At 42.5% G+C, this 18940-nt stretch overlaps 1 protein-coding gene across 2 annotated transcripts; it reads right to left on the bottom strand.

Moving 5' to 3' along the window:
* Positions 1-468: 468 nt before the first annotated feature.
* SPATA31D1 (SPATA31 subfamily D member 1) lies at positions 469-18591 on the bottom strand. 2 transcript variants are annotated; one of them, XM_054658115.1, is made up of 6 exons: positions 17832-18591; positions 16879-16961; positions 8102-8180; positions 5899-5944; positions 5236-5296; positions 469-4949 (listed from the first exon to the last, which is right to left on the bottom strand). In XM_054658115.1, exons 2-6 carry the CDS (start codon positions 16917-16919, stop codon positions 521-523), a joined length of 4656 nt encoding a protein of 1551 aa, XP_054514090.1. In that variant the 5' UTR covers positions 16920-16961; positions 17832-18591; the 3' UTR covers positions 469-520. The 2 variants fall into 2 exon arrangements, with proteins under 2 accessions (XP_054514090.1, XP_054514089.1); XM_054658114.2 differs by lacking the exons at positions 8102-8180; positions 16879-16961; positions 17832-18591 and adding an exon at positions 6710-6950.
* Positions 18592-18940: the final 349 nt, after the last annotated feature.

Genomic DNA, 18940 nt, shown 5'->3' with positions numbered 1-18940 from the left:
CAGTGTTCCTGACACTCTACCCCAACCAGCAATATCCCAAACACTCCCACCAACCTATAAGATACTGTGGTCTGTGACAACTTTTTTTAAACAGTGCTTAAACCACTATTTCTGAAAAATATACCTGTCCTTCACCCTGTCTTCAGATATGGAAGGGCTGCCTTCCTCACTGCTCTAAAGGATATGAAGCAGTGAATGGGGAGGAAGGTGAAGGCCGCCATACAATAGCAGTAAGTCTCAAGCAAAGAGGTAGGAAAGACCTCATCTCCTTGGACTTCATCAGGGAGAGAAGGGGCTTTTGGAGGCACATGATACTCATTCCGCCACAACAGCTCCAGGGGGTTCGGCACATTTTAAAAGTCAAAGAAGGGAGTCAGTAAGAGCTGCGCTAACCCCGCCTTTCCCTAACCACTAGCTTCGGTTACCCAAAACCCATACCCCACAACACAATACACAGAAAAGACATCCTTCTTATTAGAACATTTATTGGGGAGAATCAAGATTCTCAACAAGGATTGAATTATTTTGTGGGGGGAAATTTTCCTCCCTGGAAATGCTTTGGAAGCATTTTCTGCCCAGTTAGGAAAGGCACATCACTAAACACAGGGCTTTTAGCACTGGTTGGGACGGCTGGACACACCAGGCTGACCTGACGCCGGCAAGTGGGGTTTGGATGTGGCACGGGCTTCCTGTGGGGCATGGATTGGGGATGGCTTTGACACAATATCTTCCCCTTAAATGCCTCAACTTTCTGGGGCTGTCTGTCCTTGTCTATGATCTGTCTAATCCTTGTAGGATAATTCTGGCCAACAAAGATAGCTTGTTGGCTGCAAGATTTGGTACGTGTCACTTTGCAGGAGGGAGCCCTGTAGTTGCAGGCATAGCCCTGGACAGACTCTGCTCTGACATGCACTTCTGGGTTGTGCTGAGCTTTCCCAAGCCCCACTGGGAAGGAAAGGGGCTCTCGGGGACAGGTGATATCTATCCCATGCCTATGCCCCAGCTTCTCTTCTAGGAACTCCCTAGTGTCTTTCCTAATTTTCTGAGCTTCAGTAGTCCCAGTAAAGGCAGCTCTTGTAACTCGACCAATATTCTGCACACATGATAACAGGGAGCTACCCTTTTCCCAGGAACTTTCTTGTTCTTCATATGATATGCTGGGTTTATTAAACCACTGCAAAAAGGTCTTCATCCATTTTCTGGAAAGGTTTTCAGGAGGAGGCTGTGTTTTCAAGGTTGGGGAAGATTTGCTCCCAAGCACCTCCCCTGATGTCTTGTTATGAACAGGGAGGCTCTTTCTCCTGCGTTGGGATGTCCCCAGCCCTGCATCCCCTCCATCAAGCTCTCCTCCTTTGGGTCTCACAGGACTCACTCTGTTTACAGCTGGTGGGAAATTCTTAACTTGACACTTCTGTAAGACACAGGTAGGGACCCTGGGCTCCTGCTTCTGTGCCACACGGATTCCTCTGTCCTCCAAGTGGACATGCACCACCTGGGAAGTTCCCATGTCCCCACTCGAGATGCCCTGGGAATTAGTCAGTAAGTCCTTGGAACTCAAGTTATCTAAGGCAAAAGACATGTCAGTGAAATGGCTCTGAGGTTGGCTATGCTTCCTCTGGACCAACTTTAACTGGCTCAACATCTGATTTTTAAGGTATGATGATTTAGGATCTTGAGGAACTGATATTCTTGGTGGGAAAATTTCAGTTTCATTGGAAGTGCTTGCTTTCACATTTGTCAGTGAGCAGCTTCCCGACTTGCTGGTTGTCAAGTTGTTCCTAGTTTGTGATTGAAGAGCATTGGTGACAGGAAAGGTCTTTCTACTGCCCTGAAGCCTGTCTACATTATGAAAGGAACTCTTTCTCTTATCCCATGACTCACAGCCAGCTCCAGCTTGCATTATGGGCAGCTCTGCACTGCATCTACTGGCCAGTACAGTCTGTTTCTGACTGACTTCGTCTACGATGCTGTGTGGCGGGGGCAGAAAAGTCTGTCTGCCATCCTCCGTTGTCCGGACACTTTCTGTAAGATCATTGTCAGTATCAGAGAATTCTCTTCTCAGGGTCCCCTGCTTTTCTTGGTTGACAGGTGAAGTGACAAGGTAAGAATGACCGAGGATGGGGAATGAGCTTGTTGATTCTAATTTTTCGCTTTGAAAATCTGTAGTACCTCTTCTAAGGGATGTGGAGGCCCCATCTTTGGAATCTGTCTCTATAAGGTCATGGTCCGTATCAGAAAATTGTCTTCTCAGGGTCTCCTGACCTTCTTGGCCGACAGGTGAGGAGACAGGGTGAGGACGATCAAGGATGGGGACTGAGCTTGTTGTTCCCAACTTTTCTCCCTGAAAAGTGCTTCGTCTACGGGACTTAGAGACCCCATCTTTGGAATCTCCCCGAGAGATGAAGGTGGCTGAGGAGGGAAGGTCGAAATGGGAAAAGGAAGTGGAAAGGTCCGCTTTCGATTTGAAGATTTCTATGGATTCAAGGACCTTGAGGGGAAGGCCCCACAGCATCCTCATACGGAAAGTTTTAATATGGGCTTCCAACATCTTTTGTTTCTTGGAACTAAGGAAGGAAATCTCCTGGGAAGTATCAACGCAGTGGTCCTCACTCACCAATGTTACCAGATTTCGATGTTTAATTTGGCTTTGGGATTTCTCAGGAAGAGACATTGTCTGCTTGACTGAGTGCCATGAACTATGCACAGTCCCAGGCATTCGACCCTCATTGATTTCCTCAAATTTCTTGCTCAAATGTACTGTCAGGGCATTTTCAAGTTGTTTCTGACCTAGTCTCACCCCTGAGTCATTCCCTGACAGATGCATCATATGAGTTTCTAGGTCTCTCTCAGAGTTAGACCTCAGATTCTCGTCTGAAGATGTCTCCGGATCATGCAACGGGTGATCTTTTGGGGCAGTCTCCTGGCTGTATCCCTGATAATTCCCCACATTCTCCATGGAAAGCATATTTGAGCTCCTCTCGTGGAAGCTTCTAGGGAAGCTTGATGCGGACTTCTTTAGAACATTGCACCTCTGACCCTCAACCAAAGAGATATTTAACGGTCCATGAATGCTCTCTGACACAGATAGCTCTGAAATTTTGCTCTGAGGACGTTGCAATGACAGAGACTGATGGATTCTCCGGAGCAGGTCCCATCTGCGCTGGATGAGCCTCTTTCGAATGTGTTGCTCTAGTTTCTTCCTTACCTCAGAGCTGAGTGGAAAATCTCCAGGAATGATGGAGATCGGAATATGGACCTTGAAGGACTTTCTGACCAATTCAGGATTGGGAGCTGGAGGACAAAAGTCTTCCTGGGATTTCTGAACCACAGAGGGTAAACCCCACACACTTTCCTGCACTTTCTGCAACACATTCCACTCCAGATGGTTAATTTCAGATGGCAAAAGAGACCGTGCCTCATTCTGGGGTCTATGAAAACACACTCCACAGATCCTAATCAGGAATAGAGGACTAGGTAGTCGGACTGGGAATGGAGATTGAGGTTGAGCCTGGGACTTCACCTGAGTGAGATGTGGGGACTGACCTCGGGGCAGGGTTTGAGGCAAGGGTAGTGGTTGGGTACTAGGCAAGGACAGAGGTTGGGAAGGGGGAAGTACTGGGGATTCATGGGATATAGATGTATTTGTAATGCCATTGAAGAGTACAAACATGGAGGAATGGCCACGTTGGACAAGAACAGTAGGATGCAGAGACTCGCTGTGCAAAGATGGGAGACCCCAGAAGAGCTGGACATATTTTTGCTCTAAATGGTCTTCAAAGCACTTAGAGTATGGAGGCTGCTGATGGATGTGCTGCCATTCTAGTTTGCCTTTACTGGCCCAAAAAGGAAAGGATTCTGCCAAGTCATGCTTAACAGCAATTGAGGTTAACATATTCCGTGAGGAATTTAGTTGGTAGTTTGGCCTAAGTTGTTTTGGGAATGATCCTGCTTTCTTTCCATTTTCTTTCCACATCAGGAAATCACCCCTTCTCTTGACTTGTCTCTCCAGGAGTGCCAGAATGTCATGGCTGAGAAATGAGATGTTAACAGGCTCTATGAGGTTGGCCACAGAGTGCCCCCCTAAAAAGGCCTCAGAAGAATGAAGGGTAAGAAGCTCCTCCATGAAATCAGATGGCACAAAATTGGAGGAAAAAGAGTCCTTGGCATGAGGCTGCCACCAGGAGAATTCTGAAGATGCAGGGTGTGAATGGTCAATGCCTTTGATTGTTGGGGCAGAGGTGGATGACCCACCAGAGCCACCTAGAGATAACATTTCCGGAAAAGTCTTCAAGATGGTGAGACTTGATTTAGACTGAGTCACAGTGCAATCTTCCAGTGGTAAAGCAGATGGGATTGGTGGTCCGTGATGACGAGCACAAGAACCAATGGGATTCATGGCCCGCGAAATATCTTGGCATAGGGTGGAGCCAAATGAAAAGATGGTGTTCAGAGACAAACTGGCCTCAGGCTGGAGGCTGGGCTCCACTCTCTCAATGTGATGTGGTGGGAGAAGGGGAAAGGGAAGCTGTTGGGGTGGGGAATGGTCTATGGCAAACTTGGAATCCAAGGGAGAAACAGGCTGTGGTGGCAGAGGGTCCCTCAGTGGTGAGGGTGAAAATAAGTCAGCTACGGTGGTGATCAGGTCAGGTGAGAGAATTAAGGGGGGCGGTGGAGAGGGCTTAGGCCGAGGGGACAGTATTAGGTCTTCTGGAGGGGCTGCTGAGGGGGTGGAAGCCAGAGCGAATGATGACTCAGTCGCAGAAGCTGAAGAAGCCAAAGGAGACACAGAGGGAGCAGCATCTTTCAGGGACTCCCAAGACAGCAGTTGCTGGATATCAGCAGTTGCTCTGTTACACACCCGACAGACGGGGTCTGGGCATAACAGTCGACGAAAGTGGTTGGTATCATGATGCTGGCCCAGAGGACTGCAGGAAACAGGAGGTCCAAAGCTGCAGTCAGGACCAGAACAAGGAAAGGAGATTTGTTAGCCTGGCAGGGGTGGGCTCCCTAAAGCCTGCTGCCCACATCACATTGCCCCCAACCCATGACCTCACCATATATGAGGTCCTATGACCTCACTATAGCCTCTCCCCAACACATTCATTCACATACCCATTCCTATGGCTACCCACTCCCACAACTACAGCAGGCTACAAGGAATCCCTGAAATGAATAGAACGTACTAAAGAAGAGGGAGTGGGGTGGGAACAGGACACAAAGGGAAAGATTAATCACCTTTTCAGAAGAGAAAGCAGCTTCCTTTCCTCTTCCTCTTCTCTCTGGAAACTTTTCCAGTCTGGGAGACCAGAATAGTATGTTATATGCAATGAAGATAGAGGCACACGCCTCATACAGAAGTCAATCTGTGGAAGACCCTTGGGATATTAAACTCTGAGAGCCCCAAGAATCAGTAGAAAAGGGCAAATAGTCATTGATAATATTCACAAGTTCACATGTGTATGTGGCATCATTAGTAAAGTCCTTTCACATACATTACCCCATGTGATGCTCAAAACCACCGCTTGAAACACAGACATCAGTGGTTACCTCCAGGAGGAATCCGAGCATTGAGGAAGTCAAAGTACGTATGCAAAGTTGTGAGACAGAAGCTCTGACTCCAAGCCCACCAGTAGTCCTTCCTCGATATCTCAGTTGGCCACCAATTGGGCAACACCCATTGCTCAGGTCCATCACTTTGTCTTGCCCATAAATGGGCAGAGCAGGGCCTCTGAGCAGTGTCTCAGGTCTGATTGCTTTCCCAGGAGCCTGTCTTCTGAGGGCTCTGTTTTCTAAGACTGCATCTAGTAACTGACATTCTAAGAAATCATGGGACTGAGTCATCATGAAAGAGACAGAAAGGGTCACCCCTGAAGCTCAGATAGAGCAGGCTGACATTACCTTTGAATGTCCCAACTTTCCTTCTCCTCCTGGCTCTGCCCTGATGCTGAGAACAAAAGACAGATAATGACAGGCTGGGACTCACTTCTCTCACTCTCTATGAAGCTCATTCATTCATTCATTCATTCATTATACAAGAATATTACTCTTTAATTAATAGAAATATGTTCCTGTTATCAATTTTTAATGGTGATAAAATAGTTCCCATTTTTCCTTCTCTGAAAAATCCTCAAAGAAGATTTTGCTGTCAGAGCCACACTTGATGTACTCAGTTAGCAATTCTGAAGGAGGGCAAAGACTCAGAGGTCAACAGTCACATCTGTGCTCCCTCATGGGACAAGTGTCACGGAGACAGGCCTATAGCTCCAGCCTCTGCTCAGAGACTCTCAGCATTACTCCTCGGGTCAGCCCAACATGAAGGAAGACTTGGTCAAGTGACAGGTGACATGGGAATCTGACTCATGATCAAATTTCAGCAGAGACCGTTCTTCTTCAGAGAGCCCACAATCTCTAAATAATCCCATCTGGGACCACAGAATTACTGTGTTTGGGATTTTATCCTGGAACTCTCCACCACAGCCAGATAGGTAGCTTCACATGGAAAACTATGAGCTTCAGATGGAAACCTTAGTCCTCCTGAACCCCTATGTCTGCCCAACCTCTTCCATAGAAGAGTGAAGTTCTATCCTCTCTTCAGACTTCCCATCTAAAACATGTCTCTGTACCAACCAAACTTATTTAGAAATGTTGGAATAGGATTGGGAAACAACAATAGGGCATCTCTCTTGGGTGTTCACCCACAGTTCCTTACCTTTTGGATGTCATTATTTTTTTCGGTGGGTGACGAATACAGGGTCAATACGACGTAGAACAAGTACAGTATAAACAACCCCAACCCACTCAAGCAGATGAAGTTGGGGTCGATATCCAAGCAATGTGAGTTAGGGCTCAGCCCTGTCTCAGTATAGCTGTTCAGAAAACAGAGGATATTCTCCATGGTCTGAATAGCTGAGCTGCCTGAAGCAACTGAGCACTGAGGGTGCCCAGGCTTAACTATAAGCACAGACCTGCATCACAGAGCATGGAAGAGTCACAGAGGGTTTCTGAGGGTGGAGGGAGCAACAAGAGGAGGGTGTGTCCACAGCCCCAAACCCACCAGCCCAGCTGACTCTCCTGGGCCCTCTAGGTCCCTCTGCCCTACCTTGCCACTCCATTTCCCAACTCCATCCCTTTTCATGTCATATATTTGTCTTAGTGGAATTTTTGGTTTGTTCCAACAGTAAACCAGGCATTACCCAAGTCCCGCTTTACTGTTTGGAGCCCTTAACTTGGACCCCACCAACCACACTGCCTTGAAAGCCTGAAATACTGCCTGGAATATTTGTTGTACCCAGGCATTGCCACTCTCAGGATCACATATGTCCTCAAATCCATCTTACCTACAGAATGTTTCTGCCTTACATAAATGCAGATATAAAACTTAAATTTCCTTTATACTTGCTTTGTTTTGTGAATGTTGAACATTACATTTTTTGTTTTGAAGTCAGTTTTGACTATTTCCAATCAGAGTGACTGTCTCAAATGATTAAAACTAATGTTATCAAGGAAAAGAAGCTCACTGCCCAATTTGGGTTTTTGAGAAAAGAAGGTTTTTTATTGTAAATTAACGAACAATAAGACAGGAGTCCAGATCAAACCTGTCCCCTGTGCTGGCTTTCATGGGGTCATTTTATTAGAAAAAGTTTAGGGAGTGGCCTCTGGAATTAATAGTTGATTGGTGGAAGGAAAGCGGAGGTCTGTAAGTCCTCCGCATGCACAGTTCTGTTTAACGCTGCCTCATGTATTCCATGTGCACATTTGTGGGGAGTTGGTTGAAACGTGGCAGAAATTTGGGCTGTGACATCAGCCAGCTTGTTCTGTGCCAACTCCAGTTGGCCTTAATAGTCTTAAGTCATTTTAGCCAGTTTTTTAATCTCAGAAGCAGGGAGAGTTTTGGCATTTTAGTAAGTTATTGTTGTTGTTGTTTTTTAATCGCCTATCCTGTAAACTGATTCATTTCATTAGTCACTGTTTTCTTCAACTCTCTGGGGCATGGTTTCACTAATAATGCATTATTTAACATCTATAAAACAAAAATAAGTGTACAATAAATATATATAATTAAAACTTCAAGGGATCTTGGGGGTTAATTTATAGAACTTACTTTTCTGAAGTTAGTGAGGTTTAAACTGTTCAAGCACTTTTGGAACATACTCTCTACACAAACACACATACACATCGACCTAAAAGGAAGAAGTTGAGGCAAATTATTATAAACTCTGTGTGAACTCTGTGTTCATTTGGGTCAAGCTTGAGGACTGCGACCTGGGAACACAGATGCAAGTCCCCCTGAATATACACTCCAATTAGCAGCAGTTATGAGTGGGTTTTCAAAGTCAAAAAAAGAGGTCAAGGAGTGGGCTGATACAAAGTTGTAATCAGGAATTCTCATTGGTTTACAGAAGCGACATTGATTAGTGATTGGCTATACATTGTTAAGCTGTATGGGGTGGGTTATACTGTCAGGTGTGGCATCATTGGGTTACTATATAGCTCCATGTGGCAATAGCAAGCAGTTTCAAGAGATGAATACATAGCTCAAGGAGGAAATAGGGCTGTGATTTCTGTCTCATTTTAACGTCTCTCTAGGCCTGATAACTTAAGAGGACTCACATGCCTCAGATAAAAGTTCTTTTCTTTACAAACACACCCACACACCCATCCTGTGACAAATCAATCAGTATTTTCAAATCCAGAATCCATTAGTTCCTCCTTTTATTTCAATCTTATTTGTCATTTTGACCCCACATTTCTAACTCTCCCTCACATACAGACAGTCCCAGCCCTCCACATCAATTTGGTAACAAGTATGCAACTCCCTTAAAGCAGGGATACGTTACAGTGCGCTAAGCTATTATGACCTAAAAGACCAAAATAGATGCCCCTTTATCAACTAAGACAGGCCCTAAGGGTAAGGAAACCAAGTTACCTATGGGTCAAGGGTTCAGGGCCTGGATGGCATGGCAAATTTCTAACTTTCTATAAATAGACTGCCTCTAACCAAACGAGCTATCAGCTCTGATCGGACAGAGGACCGGCCTTACAAACATTCTTTTCTGATAAGCTACTAATATTACAGATTGCCAGTATCTGCCAGCTTATAGAGGCTGCATACAAACCACCTTTGTGTCCCATAGTTTACCTTATGATGTAAAGGACCAAATTCTACCTCATTTTAGTGCTAAAACCCCATTCCAAAGTGAACATGGGATGTATGATACATATATTTACTCATTGTGGTGTGCTCAGCTCCCACAGAAGTATGTATAGCTTCTCCCCCAAAACTTGTTGAGTGTGTATGAATATGAATGTAAAACACAACCTGTCCTTCCCCTATTCCAACAGAGAGCACCTTCATTCCACACTGGATGCTGTCCCTTCCTGGCTTGCAAACTGATAAGAGCAATGAGGCTCTCCTTTCTACTATTAAGTCATCCTGCTGGTATTTTGGATGATACTACTGATCCCATCAGTGTTTGGTAGCAGAGTGAGACTTAGGTGTGTCAAAGCCTTAGAGCAGAATGTAGTCTTAAGCAACCTCACCTGACTACACTGTGGGTCATGTACATGTGACCTTTTCCCGAGTGCCTTGGCATCCAAAAAAACTTGAGAACATCTGCTCTATATTCTATATAATCACTTCTGCAAATGTCCAAATACCAACTGCCTGTCATACTTTATTCGGGTGACTCTTGTCAGTTTAAATAATTCCAATATCCCCCACCCCTAACGCATCTTCCTACACATTCTTTTCTAAACTCTTTATCATGACAGCTGTCCTCTAAACTGTCTTTTAATTTCTTATGTCTTTCTTAAACTATTGTTAAAGCAAAGTAAGTATGGCTTGAGAAGGACTCCATACTTCTATATTTGAGTCCTTGGGGATGAACTGTAACCTAGCTTAATAGTCAGACAAATTGAAAACCTAACTCAATAGTATGCACCTGTAACAACAGCTGAGTGTTGGCCAATCCCAGCGGCCATAATTCAACCACTCACAGACTGCTGAATGTTCAAACTGTGTTCAAATAAGGCAAACGCCAAGCTGTAACCAATCTCACTCTTTCTGTACCTCACTTCCAATTCCTATACATCACTTTACCTTTTTTGTCTATAAATTTGTTCTAACCACGAGGCACCCGTGGAGTCTCTGTGAATCTGCTCTGATTCTGGGGGATGCCCAATTCACAAATCATTCATTGCTCAAACTCCTTTAAATTTAATTTGTCTGAAGTTTCTTTTAACACTATAAAGCTCTTTATTTGACACCCATTGGCCACCACTGTTTGTTGATCTCTTTTGAAGGGCTAAGACAGCCTCCAAGCCAGGCCAGGTCTCTTTTCAATTATGCAGGAGCAGGTAACCTGCCTTGAGGATAAAATCTGCCAAGAGATGCCCCTTCCTCTTCTCTTTAATATGCAGTCTCAGCCAAGTTTTCATCTAATAAATACTTACTGCTGGAAACTAGGAGACACAAGCATCTGTAAGCCACGGGCTCTGCCATTTACCTCCTGGTGCAGTTGGAGCGATTAATTCTACACAGCTCAAGAGGTATACAAATGCAGAGGAGAGGTTCCCCCGCCTCCAGCATTTACAATCGCCAAGTGATCTCTGGAACAGAGATACTGTGAGTCATAACTCCTCAGACACATCATGCTCTTTAGCAAAAAATCCCTGCATGTGCACTCTCTCCAATTTTCTAATATGGATTAATGATTCTTTGAGGAGATGGTCAAAGAACAGCTTCTCTCTTTTAAACTGTCATTCATTGGCTAGATATCTTTACAAACATATGTATGCCTACAGTTGAAACCTACCAGAAGTTTCAGTAAAAAGGCTTTTCCCCAAATGCTAATAAGATTCCTTTTCTGAACCTGGTAGAAGCGCCTTCAAAATGTAAAGGAACAAGAGACTAGAGATATATTTATTTTCTTTTTCTGTACCACCAACAGTAAATTCCATTGACATTGAGTGACAGTGCTTCACACCACTTATCCTTTCTGCACTAGCACCAACTATAAATAATAAATTTGTCTACTTTATGAAGAATTCTACTTCCAGCCATCTCAGTGCATTTTCACAACTTACGAGGTCAGCAGGTCAGGTATTATACCTATTTTTTTATTGTTAATATTTGTTTTTATTGTAACAGGCACTTTGATCTTACTCTGAATATTGTGCCTATTTTATCAATGAATGAAACCGAAGCCCAGAGAGGGTAAGTGACTTCTCTAGATCAGACAGTAGTAAATATTAGAGCCCTAATGAATAAATTCTCTACATTCATAATGCTTCTACTTTACACAATATTAATATGTAATTTATTTTCTTTTTATCTTTTTTTTTTTTTTGAGACAGAGTCTCGTTCTGTCGCCCAGGCTGGAGTGCAGTGGCACGATCTCGGCTTACTGCAAGCTCCGCCTCCCGAGTTCACACCATTCTCCTGCCTCAGCTTCCTGAGTCACTGGGGCTACAGGCGCCCGCCACCACGCCCGGCTAATTTTTTGTATTTTTAGTACAGATGGGGTTTCACCGTGTTAGCCAGGATGGTCTCAATCTCCTGACCTCGTGATCCGCCCGCCTTGGCCTTCCAAAGTCCTGGGATTACAGGCGTGAGCCTCCATGCCCGGCAATATGTAATTTCTTAAAGTAAAAAGTATGCTGTAATATTCAAATTAAAGTAGTCATACATTTAAGAATATTCACTTTGTCCATTAAAAGCTGGCAAATTTGGGAAGTAACGAAACGCTATTTTTGGTACTCTATCACCTCTTAGATAACTTTTACTTTCCACTCGTAGCATCAGCGTCTTCATAGGTTTTTTTTTCCCTATCCCCCTCTTAAAATCTGCTTTTAAGAACTATATTACTTATGACTACCAGTAACGTATAAAATAAAAGTTTAAAATGTCATCCCTCCCAGGAAAACATTTCACACATTCTACCACCAAGCCTTGTAATAAGCTCTTACCAAAGCATTTTAAGCAGCCTGTGGGAGGTGGCAGAGGTGGCTTCTGGTAGGATAAGACTGTCTCACCCCTGGACCCATGACATCTTCCCAATTTACCTACACCGTCACCCAGAAGTCTGGTCTTAGATTTCACATTGCACTTGGTTTTATTATCTCCAAGGAGAAGTCTTTTCCAAAAGCTCTTAGAGTAATATGCTACCACTTGAGGATGCTCAGTATAGATAAACTACTAGTTTAGGACTTTCGTATCTTCCCAATTGCCTAGGAAGGCTCCTCAATGCTCTCGCCCTCATATCGTGACCACTGTCCTTGGGATAAGCCACTTGGAGGCAGCTGTTTTCAGGATCCCCAAAAGCCTGAAGCAGAACAGGTTCTGAGGCAAAATCCTTTATAATTGTATTTTAAAACAGTAGTTTTATCCCAGCACTTTGGGAGGCCAGGGTGGGTGGATCACCTCCCTTTTACATATCAAGGGATCTGCAAAAACACTCCTAGAAGTTATACATTAGTTCAGCAAAGTCAAAGGATACAAAATAAAGACGAAATCCTATTGTTTCTATATATTATCAATCAGTACATAGGCAAGAAATTTAAAAGTGCAGTATCATATGGAATAACTAAAAAAAATACTTAAGTGCAAATCTAATAAAACATGTACAAGACTTGTATGCTATAAACTACACAGTACCAATGAATGAAATGCAGAAGACCTAAATAAATGGAAAGCTTTAGTATAGCATGTTCATGGGTTGGAAGATTTAATATATAAAGATGTCAGTTCTCCCCTAATTATACAAATGTTTAATACAGTTGCTATCAAAATCTCAGCATATTTTTATACACAAGATTATTCTACAAATTATATAGAAAGGGCAAGGAACAGGAACAGCTCAATTTTGGAAAAGAAGAATAAATTAGAAAAAGTCAGTCTATCTAATTTTAAGACTTGCTATGTAACTACAGGAATCAAGACTCTGTAGTGTTAACAGAGAGATACACAGACCAGTGAAACAGAACAGAAAACCCAGAAATAGACCCACACAAATATGCTCGATGAATTTTTGACAAAGTACAAAAAACAATTCAATGGAGTAAACATATTCAATTCAATTCAGTAGTGTTGAGCATATGGATATCCATAGGGGCAAAAAAAAATCCTCTGCCTAAGTCTCACACCTTAAACAAAAATTAATTCAAAATGAATCACAGACTTGGATGTAAATACTAAACCATGAAACTTTCGGGGAAAAAAAAGAGAAAGTCTTCAGGGTCAAAGGCCAGGCAGAGTCTTAGACATGACAACAAAAGCACAATTCATAAAAGGAAAAAATGGCTAAGTTGAATTTCATCAAACTTTAAAACTATTGCTCTGTAAAATACTCTATTGAGAAGATGAAAAGAAGCTACAGACTGGGAGAAACTCTTAACAAATCATCTATCCAACACAGGCGTCGTATCTAGAATATGTTAAGAACTCTGACAACTCAACAATAAAAAAAGCAAACAATCCTACTAGAACATGGACAAAAGACTTGAAGAGACATTTTACCAGAGAAGATATACAGATGGAAAATAAGCACATGAAAAAGGTTCACCATCACTAGCCACTCAGAAAATGCAAATTAAAACCACAGTGAGATATCACTACACACTTGTCAGAGCAGCGCATTTTGTTTCTAAAAAATAGTGACAACACCAAATACTGACAAAGATGAGGTGAAACTGGATCACTCATACACTGCTGACGGAAATGTAAAACGGTACAGCTACAGCTTGACAGCTTCATAAAAAACTAAACATGCAACTATCATACAACTCAGCAATCATACTCCTGGTCATTTATCATAAAGAAATGAAGATTTATGTTCACATGAAAACTGTACAGAAATGTTTATGAAAGCTTTATTCATAACAGCTCAACACTGGAAACAACCCAATTGTCATTTAATGAGTGGTAAAGCAAATTGCAGTACACCCATGCCATGGAATAAAAATAATAAACTACTGATAAATCCAACAGCTTAAATGACACTCAAAAGAATTAAGCTGAGGGGGAAAAAATTCCCCCAAAATTATGTACTATATGATTCCATATATATATATATATATATATATATATATATATATTCCATGTGTACATATATATATATATATAATATTACTGAAATGGCAAAAATGTAACATTGGAAAACAGATTAGATGGAGTGGAGGGAGGTAGGAAGTGGGTATGTCTATAAAATGGCAACATGAGGGGTTCTCATGGTGAGAGAAATGTTCTGTGTCTTGGCTATTTCAATGTCAATGTCAATGGTTGTGATATCATACTACAATTTTATAAGATGTTACCACTGGAGGAAACTGGGTTAAGTGTACATGAGATCTCTCTATTATTTCTTACAACCACACATGAATGGATATTTATCTCAAAATAAAAAGTTTAATTCAAAAAAAAACCTCAAACTGAATGGGGGAATAGGGATGTGTTTGCTATCTTGAGTGTAATGATTTAACACGTACCTATTCATGTATATCAAAACTCCTCAAATTGTACACTTTAAATGCATGCATTTTTTGCATGTCAATTACTCCTCAATAAAATAAGGGGTGGGGTGCTGGGAGGGAATACAGTATGTCTCTTCCTCTTCCCTTCCTAATTCAATCTTATAATCATTAGTTAAGTCAAGCAAAATAGGTATCCAAACCTAAAGAGGAGGAAGGGAGCAGTTAGGAGCTGTTGCAGTGTCCCAGAGCAGAGTGTAAGAGCCGAAGCAGGGTGAATAGGCATTTATCATAGAAAGGTTGCCTGGTTCCAGGTTTTGGATATCCAGTGAGTTGAGGAGGGTGCCTACATAACACAGCTGCTGGGCACATAGAGGTCTAAGCCCAAGTGGGTGGAAGAGGACAGCCATACCTGAAGGGCCATGGTGGTGATGAGAGATTGCTTACAGACAGGAGGACTGACTAAATAAGCAAATATGTTTAGGCTAATGGGAACCAGATTTCTCATTGTTGGAGAAAGAAGTCACCAATGTGGAAAGGAAGAAAACTAGAATAAACCCTGTAGTGTTAAATTACAACTAGAGGTACTGATGTAAATTCATGATTTTCAAGATACATAGATATGTAGAGAAACAGGTTGAGATTTAAATGTGTGAACATGTGTGTATACTAGCTCTGTCCATCGAGAGGGCCTAAAACCAACACCACCTAAGATTAATAATAATGAACACAAGTAGCACTCCGACCTTGACTTCTAAATACCATTCTCCAATAAAGGAACAAGGGGTACTAAGAGAAATGGCTGGACCCAGGACTGATGCAGCAAAAGTATACGATGAGCCTGAAACATCTTTTTGTATCAGAAAGTAAGAAATAACAGAGATATATCCAAAGAACACAGAAGTCAAATTGAAGTAACTAGCTAAATCTATGACAATTTGGGCATCAAAATAAATATTGATAGTAACAGACTGAATTGGATTCAGTAAGAAAACAAGAATCTACATTGATATAAAGTAAGTCAATAGATAGAAAATTTTATGTGGAATTGCATATCTGTTTTTGTTTTGGAATGGGACATTTAACCTCAACGAGAATATTTTAATTTTGACTCAGATTGTGAACATGTATTACTAATATAATTAAAAATGTACTTCAAAGTACAGCTGATGATCTGAAGGTTCTTAAAGTCTATTGGGGGGAAGTATAGTGAACAGTGAGAATTCTAGGATTTCTTTGCCCAGCATATATTTCCACCTCATCCACATATTAGTAGACTAGCTATGGAGAAAATGAAGAGAGAAGCATAGAATAGCTGTTCTGTTTCTAGCTTGGGTGTCCTGGTGCTACTAATTAATAATGGGGATATCAGAGGGAAAGCAGCTTGGTGACAGAAGACGATAGTTCAGTTCGTAAGATTTTTACCTTGAGGATGTTTAGCAATCAGTTGGTTTCACTGGCTTAAAATTCAAAGAATTAAGTTAGTGCTAAAATAGTTAACTACACGAGGGGATAACTTATCTAAGGAAACTGAAAAAAAAGAAAAGTAGTAGACCAAGGGCAGTAAGAAAATAAACACTTAGAAAAAAGCTTTCTGCAGTTTGTAATAGGACAGTTTATAAGCAAGTACAATTACGAACAAACACAGTCAGCAAAATTTTTTTTTAATGTTTTAATTAGCAACTGCTCAAATGTCAACAAAAAGTAAAATTAACAGATATTTCTCATAAGAAGACATACAAGCTGCCAAACATGAAAAAATGCTCAGCATTACTAATCATCAGAGAAATGCAAATTAAAGCCACAGTGAGATACCATCTCACACCCGTCAGAATGGCTACCAAGAAGTCAAAAAACAACAGGTGCTGGTGAGGCCACAGAAAAAAAGTGAATGCTTATACACTGCTGTGAGGAATGTAAATTACTTCAGCCACTGTGGAAAGCAATTTGGGGATTTCTCAAAGAACTTAAAACAGACCCACCATTCTGTCCCACATTCTCACTCTGGGTATATATCCAAAATTATTCACTCTCCCAAAAACACGCATGCACTCATATGTTCGTTGCAGCACTATTCACAATAGCAAACACATGGAATCAACCGAGGTGTCTATCAATGGTGAAGTGGATAAAGACATTGTGGTACATATACAACATGGAATACTATGTATCCATACAAAAACGAGGAAATCATGTCCTCTGCAGCAGCATGGGTGCAGCTGGAAGCCATTACACTTTGCAAATTAAAGCAGGAACAGAAAGTCAAATACCGCAAGTTCTCACTTATAGTGGGAATTAAACACTGGGTACTCATGGACATAAAGATGGCAACAATAGACACTAGGGACTACTAGAGGGGGGCAGGAAGGGGAAAGCGTTGAAAAAGTAACAATTGAGTATTATGCTCAGTACCTGGGTGACAGGATCATTTGTATCCAACACCTCAGCATCATGCAATATACCCAGGTAATGAACCTGCATATGTACCCCCGAATCTAAAATAAAAGTTGAAATTATATTTTAAAAAACTAGAAACTACTCAAACATCAACAAAAAGTAAAATTAATATTCTACCATTTAATATATTATAAAAAGATTATGAAAGTTTATAATCACATAAAATGTAAATGATGTGTTTTTCTTTTTAAGTACTTATTTAAGCAATGTAAAAAAAATTTTTCATAGCAAAATCTGGAAATAAACATCAAAATGCTAAGAATAATTGTTTTAAGGATGGAAATCTACAGGGTTCTGCCTTCTACTTTTCCGTATCTTTCAAATTTGCTATACAGATGCTCCTTGACTTACAAGGGGGTCACATCTGATTAAACCCATCATAAGTTGAAAATACCATAAGTAGAACCATCAAGTCAGGGACTGTCCGTATACTACTTTCCTTTCTTTTCTTTTCTTTTTTGAGAGGGAGTCTTGCTCTGTCACCCAGGCTGGAGTGCAGTGGCTTGATTTTGGCTCACTGCAAGCTCCGCCTCCCTGGTTCACACCATTCTCCTGCCTCAACCTCCCAAGTAGCTGGGACTACAGGGGCCTGCCACCATGCCCGGCTAATTTTTTTTGCATTTTTAGTAGAGACGGGGTTTCACCATGTTAGCCAGGATGGGCTCGATCTCCTGACCTCGTGATCTGCCCGTCTCGGCCTCCCAAAGTGCTGGGATTACAAAGGCATGAGCCACCGCGCCCGGCCTGTACTACTTTCTAAAAAGGGAAACAGTCACAAAAAGGACGCCCTCTCACCTCTTATGAGGGCAAACATAGTGATATTCCTGGCTTACAAGGAACACGGACACGTAGTAGGCTCTCAATAAATGCATGAATATATCAATATTTGTGTAATTAAAGACAGTTACCTGAGATTTTCTCTCCTGCAAAAGCCTGCAGTCCTCTCTGCTGGAGAGCCTCCTGTCTTGCTGTCCTGTATCTTGAAAGGCGTGACAAATGGCTGTGCTTCCACTCTCAGGAGTACACCTAATCTCTGTCCACTGGCACTGCGCCTTGGTAGACCTTTACCTGGGGTTCCCAGCCACGGTTCCTACCAGACACACTTCTGGCTCCCTCAGAGAAGGGGAAAAAGCACTTGTTGACGCCTCTGAAAAACAGCGTGTAGAGACAGCATCCTTCTTCCGGTTACTGATCCTACAGAGAGGGATGATGATCTCTTCATTTTGTGTGTGGACCAGCATTTTGACATCTTACACTGTCCTTCTGTCCAGCGCAGGCATTTATTTCCAAGGCACTGGCCTCTCTGGTGTCTGAAAAATCCCATGTTGTAACTGCATCAGGGCCCTTAGCCCATTCCTTAACTTCGGCCCTTAACTGAACAAAGTTCTTTACTTGTTCATTGCAGTACTCAGGGCCAACCCTACTAGCAGATATCAGTATCTCCTCAAAAAATACGTGAAATATGAGATTCAAAGCCAGGCAGCCAATGCAAAGCGAAGCCTTAATAGCGGTCAACATTGTTACTCTAATTATTATACCATCATCTCCCTCGAGTTCCATCGAGTATCCTTGGCAGGTGCAGCCCCGCGCCCAGGGCTCTCAGCGGTTTCCGAGGCCTCACGCGCTGGCTGGGCCGTTAAGATCGGTTGGGGGCTCCCAGGCCGCGAGGCGCGCGGCCAGTTGGGATGAAAATGGCGGATGAGGCCGGGCGCGGTGGCTCACGCCTGTGGTCCCAGCACTTTGGGAGGCCGAGGCGGGCGGATCACAAGGTCAGGAGATCCAGACCATCCTGGTTAACACTGTGAAACCCCGTCTCTTCTAAAAATACAAAAAAAAATTAGCCAGGCGTGGTGGCGGGCGCTTGTAGTCCCAGCTACTCAGAAGGCTGAGGCAGGAGAATGGCGTGAACCCGGGAGGCACAGCTTGCAGCGAGCCAAGATGGCGCCGCTGCACTCCAGCCTGGGCGACAGAGCGAGACTCCATCTCAAAAAAGAAAAGAAAAGAAAAGAAACCGGCG

Source organism: Pan troglodytes, chromosome 11 (assembly GCF_028858775.2).
Source record: "Pan troglodytes isolate AG18354 chromosome 11, NHGRI_mPanTro3-v2.0_pri, whole genome shotgun sequence".
Lineage (NCBI taxonomy): Eukaryota > Metazoa > Chordata > Mammalia > Primates > Hominidae > Pan > Pan troglodytes.
Note: the sequence above shows the minus strand (reverse complement) of the source record. Positions and strands in the feature narration are given on the sequence as shown.